Source organism: Sorex araneus, chromosome 4, assembly GCF_027595985.1.
Source record: "Sorex araneus isolate mSorAra2 chromosome 4, mSorAra2.pri, whole genome shotgun sequence".
In the NCBI taxonomy this organism is placed as follows: Eukaryota; Metazoa; Chordata; class Mammalia; order Eulipotyphla; family Soricidae; genus Sorex; species Sorex araneus.
In genome coordinates this window covers 53,869,978-53,892,690 of record NC_073305.1, presented here as the reverse complement: position 1 = coordinate 53,892,690, position 22,713 = coordinate 53,869,978, and the positions used below count along the sequence as shown (strand labels likewise).

Below are 22,713 nucleotides of genomic sequence, written 5' to 3'. Positions count from 1 at the left end.
GTACCACATATGGCCCTCAAGTGCCGCCAAGAGTAATTCTGGAACTCATGCATGGCATAGAGCCAAAAGAAATCCCTGTGCACAACCACCCGTTATGGCCCGTAAACAAAACAAAAAGAAGTGCTAAGAATAAAATTTTATGATATGATCATAAAATCGTCTATACTGCAATATATCTTTTCCCTTTCAAATTAAAAAAAAATTTAATTCATTTGTCAATCTACCAATTCGAATTTAAAATGAACTCTTGGTAAAACTGAGGGCACAGAGAAAAAGCATTTTCTAGTGACAGGAATACTGTGATATACACTATAAAATTTTCTTTCAATACCACAGGTGGCATATACAAAGGTCCTAGCAGCCTGTGTACAGATAAGGAAAATAAGTCCTTATTTTTAGAAATATCTAGAAGGTAAGAATCATGATGTCTATATCTTATTTTCAAGCAGCTTAGCAAAAAACAAAAGAAACAAACTACATAAAATCTTTGAGTAGGTATTCTCCTTGTTAGTTGTTAAGTTAGTAATTCTTACCACTTTTGCCATTTGGAGCTAAATAATCCTTTGTTTTGGGGACTGTCTTGTGCATTGAGTGTTATTAAAAAGAAAACAATTATCTCAATGTACAAATTAAGTATATGGATTTTATTATAACTATCAAACCCAACTGAGATCATCTAGAGCACTGCTCAGAGCAGCGTTTCTCAATAGTTTTCAAAAGTGGTCCACTTCTGGGGGGTTGGAGTCAGGGTGTGTGGGCGAGGAAAGAGCAAGAGAAAGAGAGACAGAGACAGAGAGACAGAGACAGAGACAGAAAACATCCCTTCTGAACATTGTTTTCTTCCTATCCTACCAGTTGGCCCCATAGTCTTCTACTGTGGCGTTCCATTTATGTGATCTTTCAACTGCAGCTCTCTTGGAACATCCTATGGACCCACAAGGGAACTATCTAGATTACAGCTTTTAGTATTTCCTTCTCCTAAGAAGTTATTTTGCTTAAGCTTTACTCCTTAAAATCCTACCCACTTAAAATATATTTTTTAAACTATTCCACAGAATCTCTAAAAGCAGTAACTAAAAAACTAAAACATAAAATAACAGTACTACACATTGGGGAAATAAGCAATTCCTTAATATGAAGCATCTACCAGTATTAAAATTTTTCCACAATCTCAAAATTCTTTAACAATTGGACAGTCTGAATGATCAAAATAAAATTCACATATTGCATTTAGCTGAGACATCACTTAAATCTCTTTTAATATATAGGGTTCCTCATACTCTTTCACTTTTCATTTCCCAAACCTTCTAATTTACTTGAAGAAACCCATAAGTCCTACAGAATTATACACATTATGGATTTTATCACTGTATCCCCACATCATTTAGAACATATCTCTGGTTTGTTATATGCGCTGGAAATCATCCACTGAATTTAGAATTTTGACCAGATTGAGGTTCAGTCTTTTGTCACTGAATATGTGACATGTGGTATGACATACTTTCAGGGTCATTTCAAATCTTAATGAAGTGCAAATTGCTTTTCTTCCCCATCTTTCAAAACAAAAAGAAACAAAAAATATGAGCATATTTTTTTATTTGATTCCTACTGGCAACAAATACAAAGAAGCAAGTTAACATCTATCTCCTATCACAAATTTTACTAGAAACTCCTTAATTTTCACACTTTGAAACCAGTGGTGCCCTTGACACAGTTTTCTAAGTAAAGCAAACATATATTATATACTACTTGGATTACAATTTCTTTTTCTTTTTGGGTCATACCCAAAGATGCTTAGAAACTACTCCTGGCTCTGCACTCAGAATTACTCCTGTCGGTGCTCAGGGTATGGGATGCTGGGAATCAAACCTGGTCGGCTGTATGCAAGGCAAACGCCCTACCTGCTGTGCTATCACTCCAGCCCCTAAAATTATTTTTTTTTTCAGATAATGATTTTTTTTGCTTTTCGGGTCACTCCCGGCGATGCACAGGGGTTACTCCTGGCTCTGAGCTCAGGAATTACTCCTGGCAGTGCTCAGGGGACCCTATGGGATGCTGGGAATAGAACCTGGGTCAGCTGTGTGCAAGGCAAACACTTTACCCGCTGTGCTATTGCTCCAGCCCCTCAGATAATGATTTTAAGCACACAGAAATTTTAATTTCCTTTATAGGATTCCAGAAATTGGAATAGTTATAAATAGTTCATATTTCATCCCGTTGCTCATCGATTTTTTCGAGCGGGCACCAGTAACGTCTCTCATTGAGAGACTTATTGTTACTGTTTTTGGCATATCCAATATGCATGGGTAGCTTGCCAGGCTCTGCCGTGCAGGCTCCATACTCTCAGTAGCTTGCCAGGCTCTCGAGAGGGGCGGAGGAATCGAACACGGGTTGGCCACGTGAAAGGCGAAAGCCCAACCGTTGTGCTATCGCTCCAGCCCTCATATTTCATGATAAAAATAATTTCTATGTATTTTATCTCATAATGAATACTTAACTAAATTTTGCTGATTCTAGATGATTAACATGAAGAGCAGCATATTACAATTCTAAATAAAAATTGGATGTTTTTCAAGAGGGAAAGAAAAAAATTTGAGAATGTTTCAAGAAGCCAAGCATAAAGTTTCAATGAAGAAAATTAATGGGCTAATTAAATGTTGTTCCTATCTATAGCTCCAAAGATTAACAGAGTGGTCTAATAGTATGTATTATTCCTTTAAAAGAAAAGCCTATTAAAGCCAATTATATAAATTATAAAGTTTAACCATATGTAATAAACTATAACTCAATATTCTAACAAGTGTCAATGAATGTACTTTATTTTATTTTTCCCCCATTCTCCTAATTAAATATTCTAAAGAACATATATAACTGTTGGAAAGCAATAACAAAGGATCAAACAACCATTCAGAGTTATGGTAAATGTTTCTTAGAGAATTGTGCCTGGGTGATTTTTTTTTTTGTTATAGGTTTTAACAACCTGATTAGGACTTAATCATATCATTATATAACTAGGAAAACAGCATAGTAATAAGGTTTGTAAAACAAGGCTTCTTTACATGATACTAAAGCACAAGATCTGAACTCTGATTCCTTAAGATATTAGTCAAAAGCAATGGCACTTCCACAGAGAGAGTTTTCTACAGGCTACTTCTGCTGTTCTGATTCTAGAGAGCTGCCTGGCATTGGTCCACCACTAACAACATGTTTAATCTAGTGGCTAAAATTATATCAACTTTTCTATGTGCAGTAGGACAATACAAAAGAGACTGAATGCTAACAATCATAGATTTATCAGTTAGCCACCTCCAAACACTTCATTTTTATATTTTTGTGAATCAAGGTAGAACTTATTTAGAAAGATATATAGGGAAAGAAAGAGAGAAGTGTGTGTTTAAGAGAGAACAATGGCTTCTCCCAAGTGGAAAAGCAAGCAAGCCAAGACACAAGTAAGCAAGATACGTTCAAGGGAAAACATGGGCTTAAAGAGCAAGCCAAGGCACTTTACTTAAAAACTATTTTATAAATGCTCATTTATTTCCTACTCATTTAATTCTAAACATTTAAACATTAAGAAATAAATTACTTAGAAGTGAGGCAAGAAAAAGAATTCATTACTTGTACTGCTTCTCTTAGCCCTACATAAAATTCTTCAGCTCATACTTTCTAGGAGTTTTCTAAGAATCTGAGAGTATTTATCAAAAGATGAAGAGGCCCAGCATTTGTAACTGTTACCATATAGTAATAGTAAAGCAAATAGGACGTTTTTTTAAGAAATTATTTTAATCTTTTTAAAGTTTATGTTAAAAGAGATCATAAGTTTCACACAGAATAAATATGCAGAGAAAAGCCCACAACTGCATCACATACCATTACTGCTTTTCCCTTGATAATCTTAATTGATCCAAATTATTTTATAATTTAAATATTTTTATTTGAAACACCAACATTTAAATTTTCAAGTTCTACTTTTTAAAAAACTATCTTAATATTTTTGACTAAAATTTAAACTGTCACACAACATATAAAAATTATTTTGGTCGTGAATTTGAGACTTTGATTTAAAATGTCACAGAATATATTAACAGTACCTTTCAATAGGGCCACTTTAGCAAGGGGTTCGTTTAGGTCTTGCTCATCCATTTGGGCGTCTTCAAGGAGGAAAAATAATTACAAAAAATACTCAGATTTATCAGAAGGCTACTGAGATCTAAATAAATAATTGAATAGTTCATATTGCTTTATATGAATTATTATAAAATAATTTATTCACCTACTGCGTTTCAATAGGTGAAAATAGCTAAACAACATAGCAAAGATTTATGGAAGTGAGTTATTATTAAACAGAAGCATTGCTTTCTGCCCCACACAAACTGAAATCTCCACCCACATTAGCCTGCATACTTCAGTAGCTCAATCCATAACATTAACATCTGCAGATTTGTAAAAATTAGAGGAAAACATACCTGTAGTATCGTCGCTACTTTTTTCCTTGCTTGGACTCAGAGTATCTGATAAGTCAGATTCCTTTGCTTTTGCCTGGTTTTCTATAAAGAAAAAGTAAAAGTAGAATCATTATAATAGCTTACATTTGAAAAAAACTGCTTCAGGCTATGAGTGTTCTAAATCTACTGGTATGCAAATTACTTTTAAAATTAACTGAGGTCACTGAATCTCTTACTTCTTCACCACTCTAGTCCAAAATGGAATGCTGGTTGTTATTACACGTAGCTCATATTAAATTATAATGTGGCTCATGTCTGCTGTGCAGAGGGCTGGGGCTTTTGTTCAAGGCTGTCCACTTGCCAACTGGAAACAAAAATGAAGCAAGCTTTGCTAAAATATTCAGAGAACTGAAACAAATATAGCAAAATTCCCAGGACAATGTGGACACTGTATGAAGATGATGAAAGCAAATGGCTCTATTATATAAAAATACTATTTAGCCTTCATAATATTTATATTAATACTCTCAATAAAACCATGCTATAAAAATAACATTTAAAAGAATATAACTACCTGAACCACATTGAGAAAAGGTTTTACTTTTGATTTTCCTTCTGGTTTGGGGATTTTGGTTTGATTTGGGTAATACCCAATGGTGTTGGGAATTACTTCCAGCAGTGTTTGAGGAACCATGAGTGCTAGGACCAAACATGAACCTGTTGAGCCATCTCTGGCTCCAAACTCTAACTTTATTATTTTTTTAAATTTGAAATTATTTGTAAGTGGTATGATGCCTAAACCAATGGATCCTTGATCTAGTTTTCATGGAACAGATCTCAAAAATCTCAACTACAAGTTCAACAATTTACAAAAGATAACTGGCAATTAATTTGGTCCTGGACTGGTACTGCACTGGTCTCTGAACTGGTACAACTATGTACAACCAGAGGTTCTTAATTTTATGTGACCAATTCTTTTCAAAAGACTCCTCTGGAAATCTTATTAAAACGAACAGAAAGCACCTCCCTTGTGCCCGAGGTTACTACTGGCCCCCTAGATCATGCCAGCACTCCTTGAAGGGGGTGGAGGCTGTTATTCATTTTGAAAAAGACCGCTGTATTTGCTACGGCATTACTATAGCATTTATAGAGATGGTTATTTCACTCACCATAACCCAACAGCACTGCTCTCTGCCCAGAATTTAGTCATAACCTGGTATCTGCACTAATGTCCATATAAGCTTTGTTTTCAGTTAAGCCATCCCCTTTACATGAGGCTGTCTGCTAACATCAATGTTCTTCCTAACCCTGATGGTCCTTCTCTATTTGGATTATTCATTCCATTGGATACAGCTTAGGCCTCATTTAAGGAACTTTTCATCTCTCCAACATACTGCTTCTTTACTGTTCTTATCTGTGCTAAATGTTTTTTATTAATCATTTCAAAATTTTTACCATTGTCTCTGTATGTATAAATTGCTATATATTATTTCCTCAAAATATGAATTCACTATACTATATAGATGGATACTCTGCAGTATTGTTCATTATGTAATAAAAAAAACATTCAAGATATATAGTTTTTTGTGGGAGTGAGACATCCTTGGCAATACTCAGGGCTCCTGGGAGCCATGTTGGCGACAGTCCCTGTGTAGCAGTGGGGGCTGATGGTTCAGGGCCTGGTATGCAGGGCTGCAAGTCACAGGTGGCAGTACTCAGGGGGCAATGAGGTACTGGGGAATCAAACCTGGAGCTTTGCACATGCCAAGCAAACATCCCAATCCTCTGAATTACTGCTCTGGCCCTATACTTAACATTGTTATATGTTAAAAGAACAGTTAGTCTGAATATTACACCCTATTTAGATGGAAAATAGATACACATTTAACAACGAATTTTTGCTAATGTTTAGGAGGATTTACAAAAGAGAAAAATGATTATTCTGGAAGTAGAGACAACTGACATTTATTATTTGTTTTTGTTTTGGGGCCACATCTGATGGTGCTCAGGGCTTACTCCTGATTCTGTGCTCAAGGATCACTACAAGCAGTGCTAAGGGAACTAACTATATGTGGTGCCAGGGATTGAACCAGGGTCACTGGCATGCAAGGGAAGTACTTTAACCTCTGTATTATCTATCTCTTCAGCCCATAGCTCTTTCTTTATTTTAGATGCTGTAGAGTAACAGCAGGACTACTCCAGGAGGTACACAGGATCATGTAGTCAATCTGCAGTACCAAGGATCAAACCAGGGCCTTGAATATGCAATTCATGTATTCTACCACTAAGTCACATCTCTGGCCCTAGACAGCTGTTTTCTAAGTTCTTGCAACTATACAGTTAAAAAAGGTATAGTGAGTATACAGCTTATCATCAACACTAAAAAGCTATTTCAGTTTTTAAACCCAACATCTAATACCATTATTGCCAAAATATTTATAAAAATCTTAAAATATAACTTCTTATGGGAAGTTATAAGGAAATACTTGGGTTTTCAAAAATCAATGATGAATTACAAGCAACTCTGGCTGTTTGCTTACTGCTGTTGGAGTTGAAGGCCAACGCCAGGAGATAGGGAACTTTGATTACAAGTGAAATCACTGACTGTGGAGGCCCATGGGAATCCAATCTGTGACCAATGAGCATTCATTTTGAATGTTCTAGTTTTGGTCACAAAGTTACAGTCTAATGAATCTAATCTGTATATAGATAGAACATGAAACATTGGGGGAACAAGAAGGAAAACAGAAACGTTGATTCTTTTGATTTTAATATTCTTGGCAGTTTTATCAATCAAGATAATGAGTTAAATCAAGAAGAAAGTATTTTTTTTTGGGGGCTGGAGAGATAGCACAGCGGGTAGGGCGTTTGCCTTGCACGCGGCCGACCCGGGTTCAAATCCCAGCATCCCACATGGTCCCCTGAGCACGGCCAGGGGTAATTCCTGAGTGCAGAGCCAGGAGTAACCCCTGAGCATCGCCAGGTGTGACCCAAAAAGCAAAAAAAAAAAAAAAAAAAGAAGAAAGTATTTTCAAAAGTATTATTCTGCCTTAAAAACAACTTTTACATTTTATTTATTCAGGAGGGGAATGTGCTACACTAGGTGGTTCTCAGGGGCTATGTCTGGGTCTTTGCTCAGGGATCACTCCTGATAGTGCTCAAGAGACCATATATAATGTCAGGGATTGAACTGGTTCAGCTACATGCAAGGTAAACACCTTGACCCCCTGTACTATATCTGGTCTTTCATATAGAACATTCATATTTAGAGGACAAGCCCAGTTAAAATTGCCCAAGGAAGACAGAGAGACTACACAGGAGTAAGGCTCTTTCCTTAAATGCAGCCAACCCTGGTTTAATCCCTGGTAACTCAGACAATCCATCAGCACAGAATCAGGTTAAAAAAAAAATGTTTAGGGGCTGGAGCGATAGCACAGTGGGTAGGGCATTTGCTGCACGCAGCTGACCCTGGTTTGATTCCCAGCATTCCATATGGTCCCCTGAGCACCGCCAGGAGTAATTCCTGAGTTCAGAGCCAGGAGTAACCCCTGTGCATCGCCGGGTGTGACCCAAAAAGAAAAAAAAAAGTTTATCTATGAAAATTAGATAAATTTGATTTGGTCTTCAAAATAAAAAAAAAAAGTTCAAAGGAATTAAATGTTTGCTCTTAATAGCTCCCTGAGGATTTATGGAGGGTTTTTATACAGGCAGAGGTTTTTGTCTGTTCTTTTAAAATCTACTATATAAAACAACACATACCTACTCCAAGAAGAGGATGACTGAAAGCATTAATTTATTTTAACAAGAAGGTAAATTTTTAGCATGTCAGGTTATGGTTCATCTTTGTGTCCCAAAACTATACAGTACATAAATGGTAAAGTATAACTTTGTTTTGAAATATACCAGCAATGCTCAGGGGTTACTCCTGGCTCTGCACTCAGGAATTACTCCTGGTAGTGCTCAAAGGACCATATGGGATACCAGGGATTGACCCCAGGTCTGCCGCATGGAGGCAAGTACCCTATCTGCAATACTATCACTCTGGCCCTAAGCACGACTTTTTTCCCAAAACATGTATTTTTTACCTATGAAGTAGAACTCAACTTTCTAGTATTTAAAAAAAAAAATTATTAGTGGTTGATTTTCTTTGCATTCTAAGATACATTCCAATAACATATAGGAAGAAATAGAAGAGTAGTGACCAGCATTAGTACCAAATCTGTTCCCAAAGTAAGGAGCTTAGGAGGTATCTATTTTCATTGTATCCTAATGCAAACACAATGATGGGCTAAATAAATACATTGGCTACAGAACCCATCCTATATCACTGGAACCATTACTTGCAAAGAAAGCAAGACTAAATATCAAGCAAGGACAAGAGAAATAATCTCTGATGGGCAGTGAAGCATACATAAGAATGTTTTCTTAAATTCTAACAAAACACTGAAAGATAAATACTCCAAATTCCATTTAGCAAATGAGAAAACTGAAAAATCAAAGAACTAAAAAAAAATTAGTTGATTGAGAGCATAAAATTAATGCTGTATTGAATCCATTAGCTAATGGATTTGTTAATAGAGTTGAATTCAGTTGTCATATCTATTTTCTTTCTACTTCCATCACAAACTACTGTAAATATATAATGTCTGTCATCAGTGAAAACATTTTAAAACTGGTAATACAAAACTGTAAGATGGTAATTTAGCCAAATCCCAAAAGAAAAATCTTTAGAGAAAGAGTTAATGCATTAAAAAAATCACTTATTTTAACCATTCTAGATTATTATAAGGTCTAGAATATCTCTCTGTATGCTATTTTATTATTATTATCATTATTATTATCATTATTTTGCTTTTTTGTGTCACATCTGGTGATGCACAGTGGTTACTCCTGGCTCATGCACTCAGGAATTACTCCTGGCGGTGCTTGGGGGACCATATGGGATGGTGGGAATCGAACCTGGGTCAGCGCATGCAAGGCAAATGCCCTACCCACTGTGCTAACGCTCCAGCGCCTCTCTCTGTATGTTAGTGAAAAGTACTGGTATATGAATATTGAGAGAAAAGTTTCTGAGCTTATAAAACATGTACTGCATTGTAAGCAAAAGTTATTCTTTTATTGAAGGGGTTGGGGGCCACAGTCATCCAGTGCTGGGTACCACGTGGTGCCAAGAACTGAAATGAAGGGTTTGCTGCATGTAAAGTAAAGGTTTCATCTCTCTGACCCTGTATTATCATTCTTAAATGATATTTTGTTTACCTGAATGACTTGCTTGCTATAATTTATTTCATAATTATAGCAATTATTGTTGAACACTTATATTTTACTTGGGTGACATGTGGCAGTGCTCAGAGCCAGGAGGTATGCAGAGGGGGCATTTGGTGTTAGGTCCTGGGGTCTAACTCAACACATACTAGGTACACGTGATCTACCACGAATTCTCTCTCCTACCACTCTTTTTCACTTTTAAAACAACACTGAAATAAACTGCCCTTGCACATTTGTTAAATTTGTTTCTAAGATGAAAAACTTGGAATTGGAAATTCTGGATAAAAAGCATGCTCTTCAAACAAGCTTTCAATACATATTTTAAACAAAGTTTTAAAAGGAAATCAGTTAAGACTGCACAAATATTTTTTTAGTAATGACAGCATAAATTTTTTTTTTTTTTTTAGCTTTTTGGGTCAAACCCAGTGATGCTCAGGAGTTGCTCCTGGCTCTGCACTCAGGAATTACTCCTGGCGGTGCTTGGGGGACCATATGGGGTGCCAGGGATCGAACCCGGATCTGCCATGTGTAAGGCAAATGCCCTACTCGCTGTGCTATCGCTCTGGCCCCGACAGCATAAAATTTTAAAGAAATACATTCTAATTCAGACTGCATTAAAAAGAAGCAATAAGGTAGCGAGATACTTTTCTTTAATTAGTTAAATAAGTGCTTTTTTTTAAAAAAAAGAAAAGGCTCGACTTCCACTTCAAAGTGTTGACTATTCAACCAGCTAATCCAAATATGTATTTAGGTGGTGAAGTTAAAGCTATTTTAAAGTCTGTTCTCATCTCACTTTAATAAGATGAATAAATTGCCATATGTACTAAAAATAGTTCACCGTTCTGAAACTCAATGCCTGTTTGCCAGAACAATATTGGTGATTCATATTCTATGCATTCTTTCCCCAAATATGGCATTTCCCATGCAAATTTGAAAATGGATATTATCGGATATCTGAAATAACACTATCCTTTTGAATATTTTTTTTCCTTTTGAATATTTTAAAACGCCACATGTATCCACTTACATTCATAAAACAGAATGTATTAAAATTGAGTAAACCAAACTTCTACAATTGATCAAAAATGAATGTGAATCTAGTTTTAAATTTTATGACAATATTTGATGAAAGAAGAATAGTGAGTATACATGACTAAATTTTGGGGGCTCAATTGTTCTAATGTATAAAAGCAAACTGACAATATACTGCTTTGAAATTCACTTTTCTTCTCTAACTGTGATAACTGTAACAGAAAACAATGAACAGAATAAACTACCTCAGACAATTATAAGGCTATTCATTACAAAATACAGATTCTACATACATTTTAAAAAATAAAATTGAGAAGCAAAATTAAGAAAATATTAACTATCACAAGGAATATTAAAGGTTCAAGCCCCCAAAGTTAAACTACAAGCTTTTTTACAACTATTGTTTCATAAGAGATTGATTACTTTATGTTTGATTAGTTCTGAGATCAAAGCTGAAAATTATAAATCTTTGTCACCTAACAAAGCCCAAGTGAAGTATTAATGTTAAGTATATAAATACATATAAACCAAATTAAAAAGAAACTTTCCAATTAACATATTCTTCTTAAAACAGAACTCCCAAACATTTTATAGTATCATCTAATACTATTACTTGGATATCATTCTGTGAGCTATAAAAAATACAGTAATGGTTTAAAAACTATGTCCTTGACAATGTACACTGACCTTCATTATCCGAACGAGCTGTCAAACCCCACAGAAAATATCCCACAGAAACTCGGAAAACAAACCTTTTGAAAGCTTTGTTTCTTCTACCACTTTGGTTAGATGCCCCTCCGCGATCAGCTTCTCTGCCAAAGAAAATAAACGTTACTATCCAAGCCCAAACCAAGTAGCATTTCCCCGAGCCGGGCAGTGTAACACATTCCATGACCAAATTTAAAGATGATAACATTACTCCCATGACTAGGCTTGGAAAAACCTGAACCTGGAAGAAGAACTAAGAGAACTTGAACTACAGTAGAGCTGTAGGGCTGATACAGAAATCTGGGGGGTAGGGGGATAACTTATTTGCTTGTTATTTTCTATACCTATGAACTTATTTTAAAAAAGCGAAACTTAAAAACAAACTCAGAAGAAACAAATCAAGCATAGTAAGCTGAAGTAAAGGAATTCTTTTTCAATCAAGCACAGTAAGCTGAAGTAAAGAAATTCTCAGACAGCATGTTATTTAAATAAAAATATAATTATGTAATAATTTACTTTTCACCACTGGTAAAATTCAGCAAAAATCCCTATATATTTCAGTAAACTGAGCCATTTTAGAAGAGGTAATTATTAAAAGAAATTAAAATTTTTTTCTTTTGTGGACGGAGGGATTATCTTATATAGTGTAGTGGTTTTAGGAGTTTACTTAAATTTGATTTATATTCCTTATTTCATTTAGGGGGCTAATTTATCTATTCTGCATGCCCCTTATTTAATGATCTCCTTCAGTTTATAATGTTGCCATATGTAAAATAACTTCTCTATTCTTTGAGCCCTTCAACTCACTGATCTTGGTCTACACACACCACTTAACCACTGAATCTGCTCCAAGATACTATAGCCTCCTATTTGTCAAAATCCATGACTCTTTTCATAATTTTCATTTCATATAAGCTCTTTGCTGCATATGGTGCTGTTTGCCTGATCTTAAAAAAGTCACGTACAGATTTAGACAAATTAAAAGGTAATTAGTCTCCAAAATACAGAATGTAAGCTGTTCTACCCATCTTCGATGCTACTCTACCCCATTCTTATAGTTAAGTTCCAAGAAGCAAAAAATCTTAAGTTATACTTTATACATTCATATTTCTAAATCATGTATTTTTCCACCATACACAGTATTTAATAACAGTTTCTTATGGATGTATCATCCTGATGAGACTATTTGTCTGTATAATTTGTCTGTATATTGTATTATTTATATCTGATCATAAAAATACGCTGTGATTATATTTCCCTTCTTATATAACATTTAGTATTTTCTTGAATTTATAATTATTTTATTTTGCTTTTTTGTATAGCTATCTCAAGCACAACTCATTCTTACAGAATCAAACTTTCAATATTATCAAACATCAGGAAAACTGTCCCTCCAATCTGTTTATCCTTCCTCCAAACTTTTAATTTTTCTGTAGAGCCTGATTTATCTTGTGTTAACATTTCCTCCATATTCTAAATCTTCCTTTTCTTGTCTCCTTACCTTGTTTTACATTAGTATAAGATATAAATATTACAGAATAATCTAATACAGTCTACTCTAATACTCTTGACAATTTCTTGAAAATGAATAGAAAGAAGGAAAAATGTTTGGTCCTTTGAAAATATAGTATTCTACTTTCATTTTTGTCTAATGTGACTAGATACATTTTTTTAGGCAGTTAGATTTTTTTAAAATGATTTTTCTCTTTTTGTTTTTAATTGAATCACTGTGAGATACAGTTACAAGCTTTCATGTTTGAGTTAGATTTCTATTTGTTGCTTTGAATGGCAAAAACTTTCATGCTCAATAAAACCTGGTTTGTCCTAAACTTCAGGGCATCTGAGAGAACTGCATTATTTCAACTCCTCAGCACTGAGAAAGGTCCATATGGTTATACCCAGGGCAAATTATTTATGAGGATAGAGAATTTCTGAAGTCTTTCTATTCTCTTGCCCTATAGATCCTATGGTGAGAAGGCAACTTGAGGTGCCAAAACCACTGTTAGATTTCTTAAGTAACCAATGTTCATGTTCTCCATGGATATGTGACATCAGTAACAATTATTAAACCATTAAGATTTCATAATTTGTTGCTAAATTATAATTTATTTTAATATGACCAATATAGTATAAAGTCCTGTATTTCTCTCTAAATAATTTTAGAAATGTTTTCTTTATCCCTGGTTTTCTTAAATTTAATGACTCAGCATGTGGCATTTTGTTTATTTCATTTACTTACTTTTTGCCCCATTTGACTTTACTCAGGGCTTACCTTTGGAAGTGCTCACGAGACCACTATAGGTGCCAGGGATGGAACTAGGATTAAATACATGCAAGGCAACTTTCCAATCCACTGTACTATCTTTCTGGCCCAGTATGTGTTCTCCTTTTTTGCTTAGTTTTTTGGGTTATGCGTCTCACCTGGCAAGGCTTACTTCTGGCTGTGCTCAAGGATCATTCCTGGCAGAGGGGACCCTATGTGATGCTGGGGATGGAATCCAAGTTGGCCACCCGCAAGACAAGTGCTCTACCCACTGTACTATCTCTTCAGCCCAGTGTACGGTCTTTTAATGTATGCAACCACCACCTCCATTGTTAAAAATATTTCATGACCCCAAAAGGAAATCTTCTAAATTCATTAAGAGTTTACTCCCTCACTCCAAAAAAAAAAAAAAAAAAGGAATTCACTTCCAGGGGGCAGGAGAGATAGTGTAATAAGTTACTACGCATGAAGCCAACACAGCTTTGATCCTGTAACTGCATATGGTCCCTCAAGCATCGACAAGAGTGATCCCTGTGCACTGCTGGATATAACCCCCAAACAAAAACAAACAAACAAAATACGTAGCACCCTTATCTTGCTTGTTTCATCCATAAAACTTATTTTTCTGAAAAAGTTAGTACTTTTTGAGGTCAGGGGGAGAGGGGTATCATTCCCAACAATGCTCAGGGGTCACTCCTGGATCTGCACTCAGGAATTACTCCCACCAGAGCTTGGGTAACTATATGGGATGCTGGGGTCTGAAATTGGCTCAGATGCCTGCAAGGGAAGAGACCTACCTGCTGCACTATCTCTCAGGGCCCTAAAAAAAAACCCAGCTAATACTTTTTAAGGGCTTAATTTTGGGGGTGGGCAGGGGGCTCAATAGACTGGAGCATGGGCTTTGTGTTGGGAAGGTCTGGGTTCAGTCCCAGGCACCACCTCTCCTAGACCAGCACCACTGAGTGTGGCCCAAACCATCCCCCATTAAAAAAATCACAGTTATATGGTTTATATAAGTATTAATATTTATGTCTTAACTGTACAATGTTATTGCATAATATTTGCCACCCAAGTTCTTCTATCAATATCTCTAGGTTTCTTCTCTTCTCGCTCCCTTTATACTGGTAAGTTCAGTTCTGTTGACAAAGTCTAATGGATTGCTTTCACTGGCACCTGACTGCTGCCTTGTTTGGCTCTTTATATTCCACATGTGAAGACCATATGGTATTTACCTTTCCCCTTCTAACTACGGGGCATTTAACATGATACCCTCTAATTCCCTCCAAATTATAAAGAAATACAAACTTTCATAGTTTCTATGTTCACTGCAGCACAATGAACATAGAAGTATCTATATCTTGTAAAGTTGTTTTTTTTGTGTGTGTGTTCTTGAGACAGATACCAAGAATACTGGCTCATATATTTGCTCTATTTTCAAATATCTGAGAAATTTTCTTATTGTTTTTCATAGAGTTTAGACCAGTTTTCCATTCCCACCAACAGTGAGTGATGCTTCCTTTTCAAAGCATCTCCACCAGTACAGGCTGTTTTCATGTTTTTGATACATGCCATTCTCAATGGTGTGAGATCGTATCTCACTGTGATTCTAATTTACGTTTTTCTAATAATCACTAATGATTATCAATAATCATATCAATAATCACGAATACAAGCTTTCATAGTTTATATGAAACTCTGAGAGTTAAACACTCTATATATGTCTGTTGGTCATCTGTATGTCTTCTTTGGAGAACTACTGTTAAGCTCCTTCCCCCTTTTTTCTGTTTTATTGTTGATATTTTTTAGTGCTACGTGTTTTGGATATTAGCCTTTCATCAGATGATTTGATATTTCTTTCAATTAAGTAGGATGTCTATTTTAGCTACAGCTTCTTTCACAATGAAGCTAAACAGTTTGATAAAGTCCATTTATCTGTGCTTTTATTTTCTTTGCCAAGGGAGTCAAATCATTAAAAACAATCCTTTGGCAACACAATGAAGAGTTCTTTCGTTTCCTTGGTGTATTTTATGGATTCAGGCCAAATATCAAAGTTTTAATTCCAACTGAATTCATTTTTGTATACAGTGTAAAGTAGTGGTCAGACAGTAGACCAGTTTCATTCTTTTGTCTGCAGCTAATTAGTGTTTCCCAATACTATTTGTTGATGAGGTTTTTCTCCCTCTACTTTATACACTATGCCCGATGCTGTACATTAACTGTTCACACACTGGATGGTTTACTTCTGGGTTCCTTAATTCTATTTCATTGGTCTGAGAAATTGTTTTTATTCCAGTACCACATTGTTTTGATTACTATAGTTTTTATTGTAAAAAGTCAGGGAGTTCTGTGTTCCCCATCTTTTATTCTCAAAACTGTTTTGAGGACTGGAGTGGGAGTACAGCAGGTAGGATGCTTGCCTTGCACGTGGATGACTGGGTTCAAAATCTGGCATTCTATATCGCCCCTGAATCTCCCTAGAGTGACCCCTGAGTGCAGAGCCAGGAATAAGCCCTGATCAGTACCGGGTCTGGTCTAAAAACAAAAAAACTGTTTTCAATATCTGGAGAGTTTTTAAAAAACATTTATTTATGCTTCTTTCATTTCTTAAAAATCTATCTTCTATTTCCAAAAAGATACATTTTCTATGTGCTCTTTATTTGTTTTTATCTTTCTCAACAGACAATTTCCTCAATAGTATGTGATCTTAACTGCCTCTTAATCTTCAAGGGTGATGTATTAAAAAGATGGTATGATTCTGAGTACATAAGCAGGGTGTGCTACCTACAAGGTAGTATATGGTGGGAGTTTGCAGGAAGACTTTCAAATCTCAGTATTCTTGTGGTCTGATCCCTGGAGTAAAATCTCTAAACTCCTTTTGGGGGAGTATCAACCACAGGGACCAGCATCCTGGTTTATTATACTTTTTGACAGTATAATTCTGACTTCAGGCCAAAGAGAGTACATGTGGCTGTGTCAGTTGTGACTGATTCAAATTCCTGGCATCATAAAGGGTCCCCTGAGCCTGAGCAGAGAATCAGGAATAGACCCTGAGCATTAGGTTTGATTCACTTCACCCTCCTCCAATGCAAAAATGATTCTGACTTTCATTTATTTTGTCCAGATCTTATTAGGACGACGCTGACACTCTACTGTCAGTCCTCTCTGAACAGTTCCTTTTACTCGCCAAAGAGCAATCCTCTGTTCTTTTTTTTGGTGAGAAGACATACATTTGTGTGGTTAAAGTAAGAGTATCAAATTATTCCAAGTCTGTCTTGTATTTAGCCTCACCAGGCACACCTGCCTTGCCTGGGTGCTACTGTACCTTTGATACATTGGTCACAATTTTAATTTGTTTTTTGAAAAGTTCTTCTGTCATCCTCAGCCTACCCTCTTTGCAGGACCTTAAAAATAATAGAATAGAAACCCAAATCTTTTACCCTTTTAAAATGTTTTACATATTCCAAAATTTTGTGCATATCCATTAATGTGCAAACTAATCTACTATAGTTTCCACTCCCATTTTCTTTGTTCTTGTGAGCACATGTCTTTATCATCTTTTATTTATTTATTTTTTTTTTTGCTTTTTGGGTCACACCCAGCGATGCTCAGGGGTTACTCCTGGCTTTGCACTCAGGAACTACTCCTGGCGGTGCTTGGGGGACCATATGGGATGCCGGGGATCGAACCCGTGTCGGCCGCGTGCAAGGCAAACGCCCTACCCGCTGTGCTATCGCTCCGGCCCCTTTATCATCTTTTATTATAAATGGATTGTTTACCATATTTAGTCACAGGTTTACTGGAACTGGAGAGGTAATTACAGAGGGTAGGCCACCTGCATGCACTCATTACTCCCTAATAAATAACAAATTTATTAGTTGTCTCCTCAAAATAATATAAACTCCAGAAGGCAAAGCTTTCTTAATTCTGATCATTTCTATATCTTCAACAGCTAAAATACTGCCTGGTATATACATCGTGACTGCTTTAAACATATTTGCTAAATGAATGGGTATCTATTTTCAAAGGGATCAAACTTGGAAAAATTATCTGAATATTTTCTTCACTCTAAAAAAATTAAAGATAAAGCACATATAAAAAGTTCTGAACAATAATCTATTGCTAAAAAATAACCAATGCTATTATCACTACTGAAATTTGTGTTTTTGGACCGCACTGGTGGTGTTCTTTTGAAAATAAATACAATTGGGGGAACCAGGGAGATAGTACAGGGGTTAAGGTCTGATCCCTGGAACTACATGGCCTCCTGAGCATTGCCAGGTGTGGCCCTGGTGGTCCCTGGCACCCTCACCAACTCCACAATCTTGGGATTTCACATTGAACCATATGTATGTATATATATTTAAATATACACATATATATGTATACGTGCATATATATGTATATATTACTTAACATAGCCTTATTAAGACTTTTTCTATGTCTACTTACCCTGTTTATTAATCTTTTAAATGTAATTGACATACATGGTTATAGTAGTGGTACTGCTTATGTTTTTGTTGTACAAAGTTATTGCACATCTACCACCATCCTAGTGCCAGAGACCCTCACCACTTCCTGTCTGTCCTTATGTCACTACTAGTATAGCTCTTCCTCTCTTCCCCATCCCAAGCCCCTCCTCTTATCACCTTCAGTTATGAAGTCAAGATCTAAGGGTTTGTTTTCACTGGATACTGTTCCTTTCCCTGCTTTGTAGAAATGGATTTTTTAAGAAGAGGATAGATCTATATACCAAAACACGATTAGCATGAATTTAAGATTATCTGCCCTCAAGCTAAAATTAACAATACTAGGGGTGGAGAGATAGTAGAGCAGGTCAGGTACTTGCCTTGCATGCAACTAACTCAGGTTCAATCCCCAGCATCCCATATGGTCCCCAAAGCACTGTGTGAACCCTAGAAAGCCAAAACCCATGTGTGTCACTCCCCAAAGAGTATTGTAACAGGGGCAGGAGTAATAATACAATGAGTAGGGTGCTAGCCTTACTTGTAGCTGACCCAGATTCCCAGTATCCCATATGGTCCCCCTAGCACCACCACAAGTGATAACTGAGTGCAGAGCATTGCTGGGTGTGCTCCCAAAACAAAAATAAAAAAAATTAACAACATCTAGTTTAAATTCAAGCTTTCCTATAATGTGGATATACACCACATCAGGTGTTTTCTATTCTCTGTCAAAAACAAACTTTGAGAATGTTAAAATTTTAAAAATAAAAACAGAAAAAAAAGTCTGTTTCAGGCAGAACATGTAAGATTTTGAGATTGCTCAGAGAGACAAGTTTCTAAGAATGGTGAAAGTAAACAGTTACAAGAACAACACTGATTCAATGTATTAGTCCAAATAAGGAAATTTTTATGAGAGCAAAGCCCTAGGAGAAAGGAGGAGGGAATAAAAGAGGCATACACAGAGAGTGGCTGTAACTTTTAAACGGGAGTGAGAAGCAGAAAGAGATCTTTTTTTGTGTGTGTGTCTTGGGGGCCACACTTTGGAGTACTAAGGGTTGCTCCAGGTAGTGCTTGGGCAACCACATGGAGCTAGGGATTGAACCCAGGCTTCATATGTGCAAAGCATGTCTCAGCCCTTAGCGCTAACTCTCTAGCTCAATAATTTTTTTTCTCTGCATTTTAGGGAGCAATAAGACATAAAATAATGAGATAATTAAAAGTTTGCCTAATAATTAAAACCACTGTCTTGAAGCCAGAGCGACACGACACAGGTGTAGTATGGGTAGGTGGCTGACCTGGGTTCAATCCCCAGCATCCCATATGGTCCCCCAAGCACTTACTCAGGAGTAACCCCTAAGTACAGAAACTCCTGGGCATTGCCAGGTGTGCCCTCCTACTGCACCCCCCCCAAAAAAAATTAAAAACAAACCACTCACAGGATGCACGGATTTAGGTTATTTATAATACAAACAGCAAAATGCTCTATTTCAGGACACTAATTAACTGGAGAAAGAGAGAGATGTACTGGGAGAGGGAACTTTTCAGCTCTACAAAGAGGCCTCAGAGGAAAGTTCCTCTAGGACTTAGAGTGATGCCTCTGCCCCTATCTGGACAAACAGTAGCAAGAGAAATCAAAGAGGCAGACAAGAGTCTAGAGAAGGCTATCCTCATCTAACTATTCCCACCACATGACAGCTGGCTTCCTTCAACTTTAAAACTTTATCTTTTCAGGGGGTAGAGTAATAGTAGGAGTAGGTAGGGTGCTTGCCTTGCATGCAAACGACCTGGGTTCAATCCCTGGCTTTTCACATGGTTCCCTGAATACCACCAGTAGTTAATTTCTGATTGCAGAGGCGGGAGTAACCCTTAAGCATCACTGGGTGGGTAACTCTCCCCAAAAAACCAACAAAAACTTCATCTTTCCAATGAACATATAATTAGGTGATAGAGTTTATGAAATATGCATGAAACTGATTTACAGATCTAGAACTAACAATTCAGAAAGTATCTTTAGTAGAACACAAAGTCTCACAAGTTTACATGGTGTGTTGTAAATTTATAAGGTAAACCTTGCAAGGAACACGGAATGTTAAGTTTTGCTGAAATCAGACTCCATGCCTGAATCTCTGATGAGGAAAGTATTGCTAGAGCAATTTTTTGGTAAGTCTTGTTAACTGCAGATTCTTATGGTATATTTTCATACTATAAAGAAATCTTCTTCATGGTTCTAATTATACAAAAGATTATACTGAAATTTTCTCAACATCCAATCTTTTTTTTTTTTTTTTGCCACACCCAGTAGTGCTCAGAGCTTACTCCTGACTTGACTCTCATGGATCATTACTGGCAGGGCTCAGAGGGTTGCCCTGGGTGCTGCAGATTGAGCCAGGGTCAACTGCTACAAGGCAAGTGCCCTACCTGCTGTATTAACTCTCTGGCCCCTCAATAGCTAATTTTATTGTCTGCATGAAAAGTGTGATTGACAGTATTATACGTTCTAGTTTAAAAAAAAAAAGTTAAAAGGACTAAAACAAAGAGTCATAAAAAAGAAAAGAATTTTAAGTTTTTTCCTAAAAGAATTAAGAGATACAATCTGCTTTACAACAGAAAGGAAAACAAACTGAAATATGGTCCTCCTAATTAAATTTCCTCAAAACTGCAAATGGAGAGCTGACAACCAAATTATTATCTTTTTTCTTTTTTTAGCTTTTTATGTCACACCTGGCGATGCACAGGGGTCACTCCTGGCTCTGCTCTCAGGACTTACCCCTGGCAGTGCTCAGGGGACCATATGGGATGCTGGGAATCGAACCCGGGTTGGCCGAGTGCAAGGCAAATGCCCTACCCACTGTGCTATCATTCCAGTCCCCTAAATTATTATCTTATGAATTTTGTCAAAATACTAATGAGACAAAAAGTATCTATGGAAGTGAATTAATAGTTTTCTAATTTTTAAAAAATAAAGTAAGTTTATGCTGCACATATAATAAAAAATAAAAGCAAAATACATCCTAACATTTTCTGAAATAGCTCAGGTACAAAATCCTACTAGTAATGGTTTGTAAATCACGGTGTCAAACTTTAAAAATAAAAACCATAAAAAACAAGAAAGCAAAACTAAGGGCCAGAATGTGGTTTAGTAGTACAATGCAGATCCAGGTTCAATCCCCAGCACTGCAAAAAAAGATTAAAGAAAGTACAAGGAATTTCAGATAAATATTTCATATATTTTATAGCATTAGAAATTATTTTTACAAATTATAACTTGGTAAAAGAGTTTCTTGAAGTTCTGTGTTTATTTCTTTGAGCTCAAAAATATAAATCCCCAAAGTTCAGAATAAAAATAATAAAAATTGATCACATTCAATAAAAAATCTTTCTTATAAATTTATATTTTACATTATATATTCTACATTAAGTTGGTTCCAGTGGGCACCAATTATTTTGCAACAAATACCTGTGAAAATTTCTTATAATTGTGAGATCTAATAATCAGAAGATAGCAAAGATATATTAAACTTATGTTTATAAAAAAAGTCATTTCAGGACAAAAAATATATATTTACTACATAATTTGCCTCAAAGTATTACTAAGCTTATATTAAACCATCAGAATTCTTAAAATGGACAGAAACAGAAATTTTCTAAAAATAAAATCCCAAATTTCCTAACAGCATTTCTAAGGAATACAAAATTTTATTTTCTGTGTTTTTGTTTGCTATAGACACCAAGTATGACTCTTACAATCTCTAATGCTTCTGAGATTGTGGATTACACTGGGGTAGCACATATAAATGCATATCCACAAAATAAATTCCTGAGCACTAAAAAAAACTTTGAGGAAAAAAGTTTTTTTCAAAAAAAAAAAAAAGAGAGGAAGAGAGCAGGGGAAGAAAATGCTCTATAAAGTTTTTGAATAGTAAGAAAGGCATAGATCTCTTCAATAAACCATTTCCACACATAGCCATCACTGTCACTGATAAGACCATGACAGTGTCACACCTTGTGACTATTATAGACACAGAGTTATGTGGTTTTCAAGTAAGGGGGAGTCATGGCACTTCTGCTCAGAATTCAGGAGAGATCTAAATCACCTCAAAACCAAATTACAAGGCCAGAGATGCTGCTCATAGATAGGTAGAGCATTTGCCATAGTTGTATGAAGACCTGGGTTCAGTTATTAAAGCAGGAACAACAACAACAAAAACAAAAAAAAGTAAAGTAGCTTTACTTTATCACTTAAGAAACTTAATGAAGTGCAAATAATAATATGCTAATATTATTACCACTTAAATATCCACATGGAAAAACTGACTTTTTATTTTGTTTCCTGCTCAAAAAACGATTTTTTTTAATTAATAAACACAAAATATTTTTTGGTGGGCAATAAAGAAATGTTCACTTTCATTTGTGAAGGGAAATGCAACAAAATTTCTCAAAAGAGAGATACAGAAACAACGTGAAATGCACACCACTGTTGGAAGATGACCTTTCTGTACTTTGACTATCAACAAGGAGCTCTTTATTTTCCCTC

The 22,713-nt window shown here is 35.9% G+C and overlaps 1 protein-coding gene across 29 annotated transcripts in view; it reads right to left on the bottom strand.

Annotated features, from left to right (window-relative positions):
* Nucleotides 1-22,713, bottom strand: part of SLMAP (sarcolemma associated protein) — a 148,203-nt gene that overhangs the window by 22,405 nt on the left and 103,085 nt on the right. For 28 of the 29 annotated variants that reach the window (XM_055134425.1, XM_055134424.1, XM_055134439.1 and 25 more), the window contains 3 exons: nt 11,498-11,557; nt 4,467-4,547; nt 4,092-4,151 (listed from right to left, as the gene is read on the bottom strand). In XM_055134425.1, coding sequence (XP_054990400.1) covers nt 4,092-4,151; nt 4,467-4,547; nt 11,498-11,557 — 201 coding nt within the window. The remainder of the gene's footprint in view (nt 1-4,091; nt 4,152-4,466; nt 4,548-11,497; nt 11,558-22,713) is intronic. The other variant, XM_055134429.1, reaches the window with a different exon arrangement.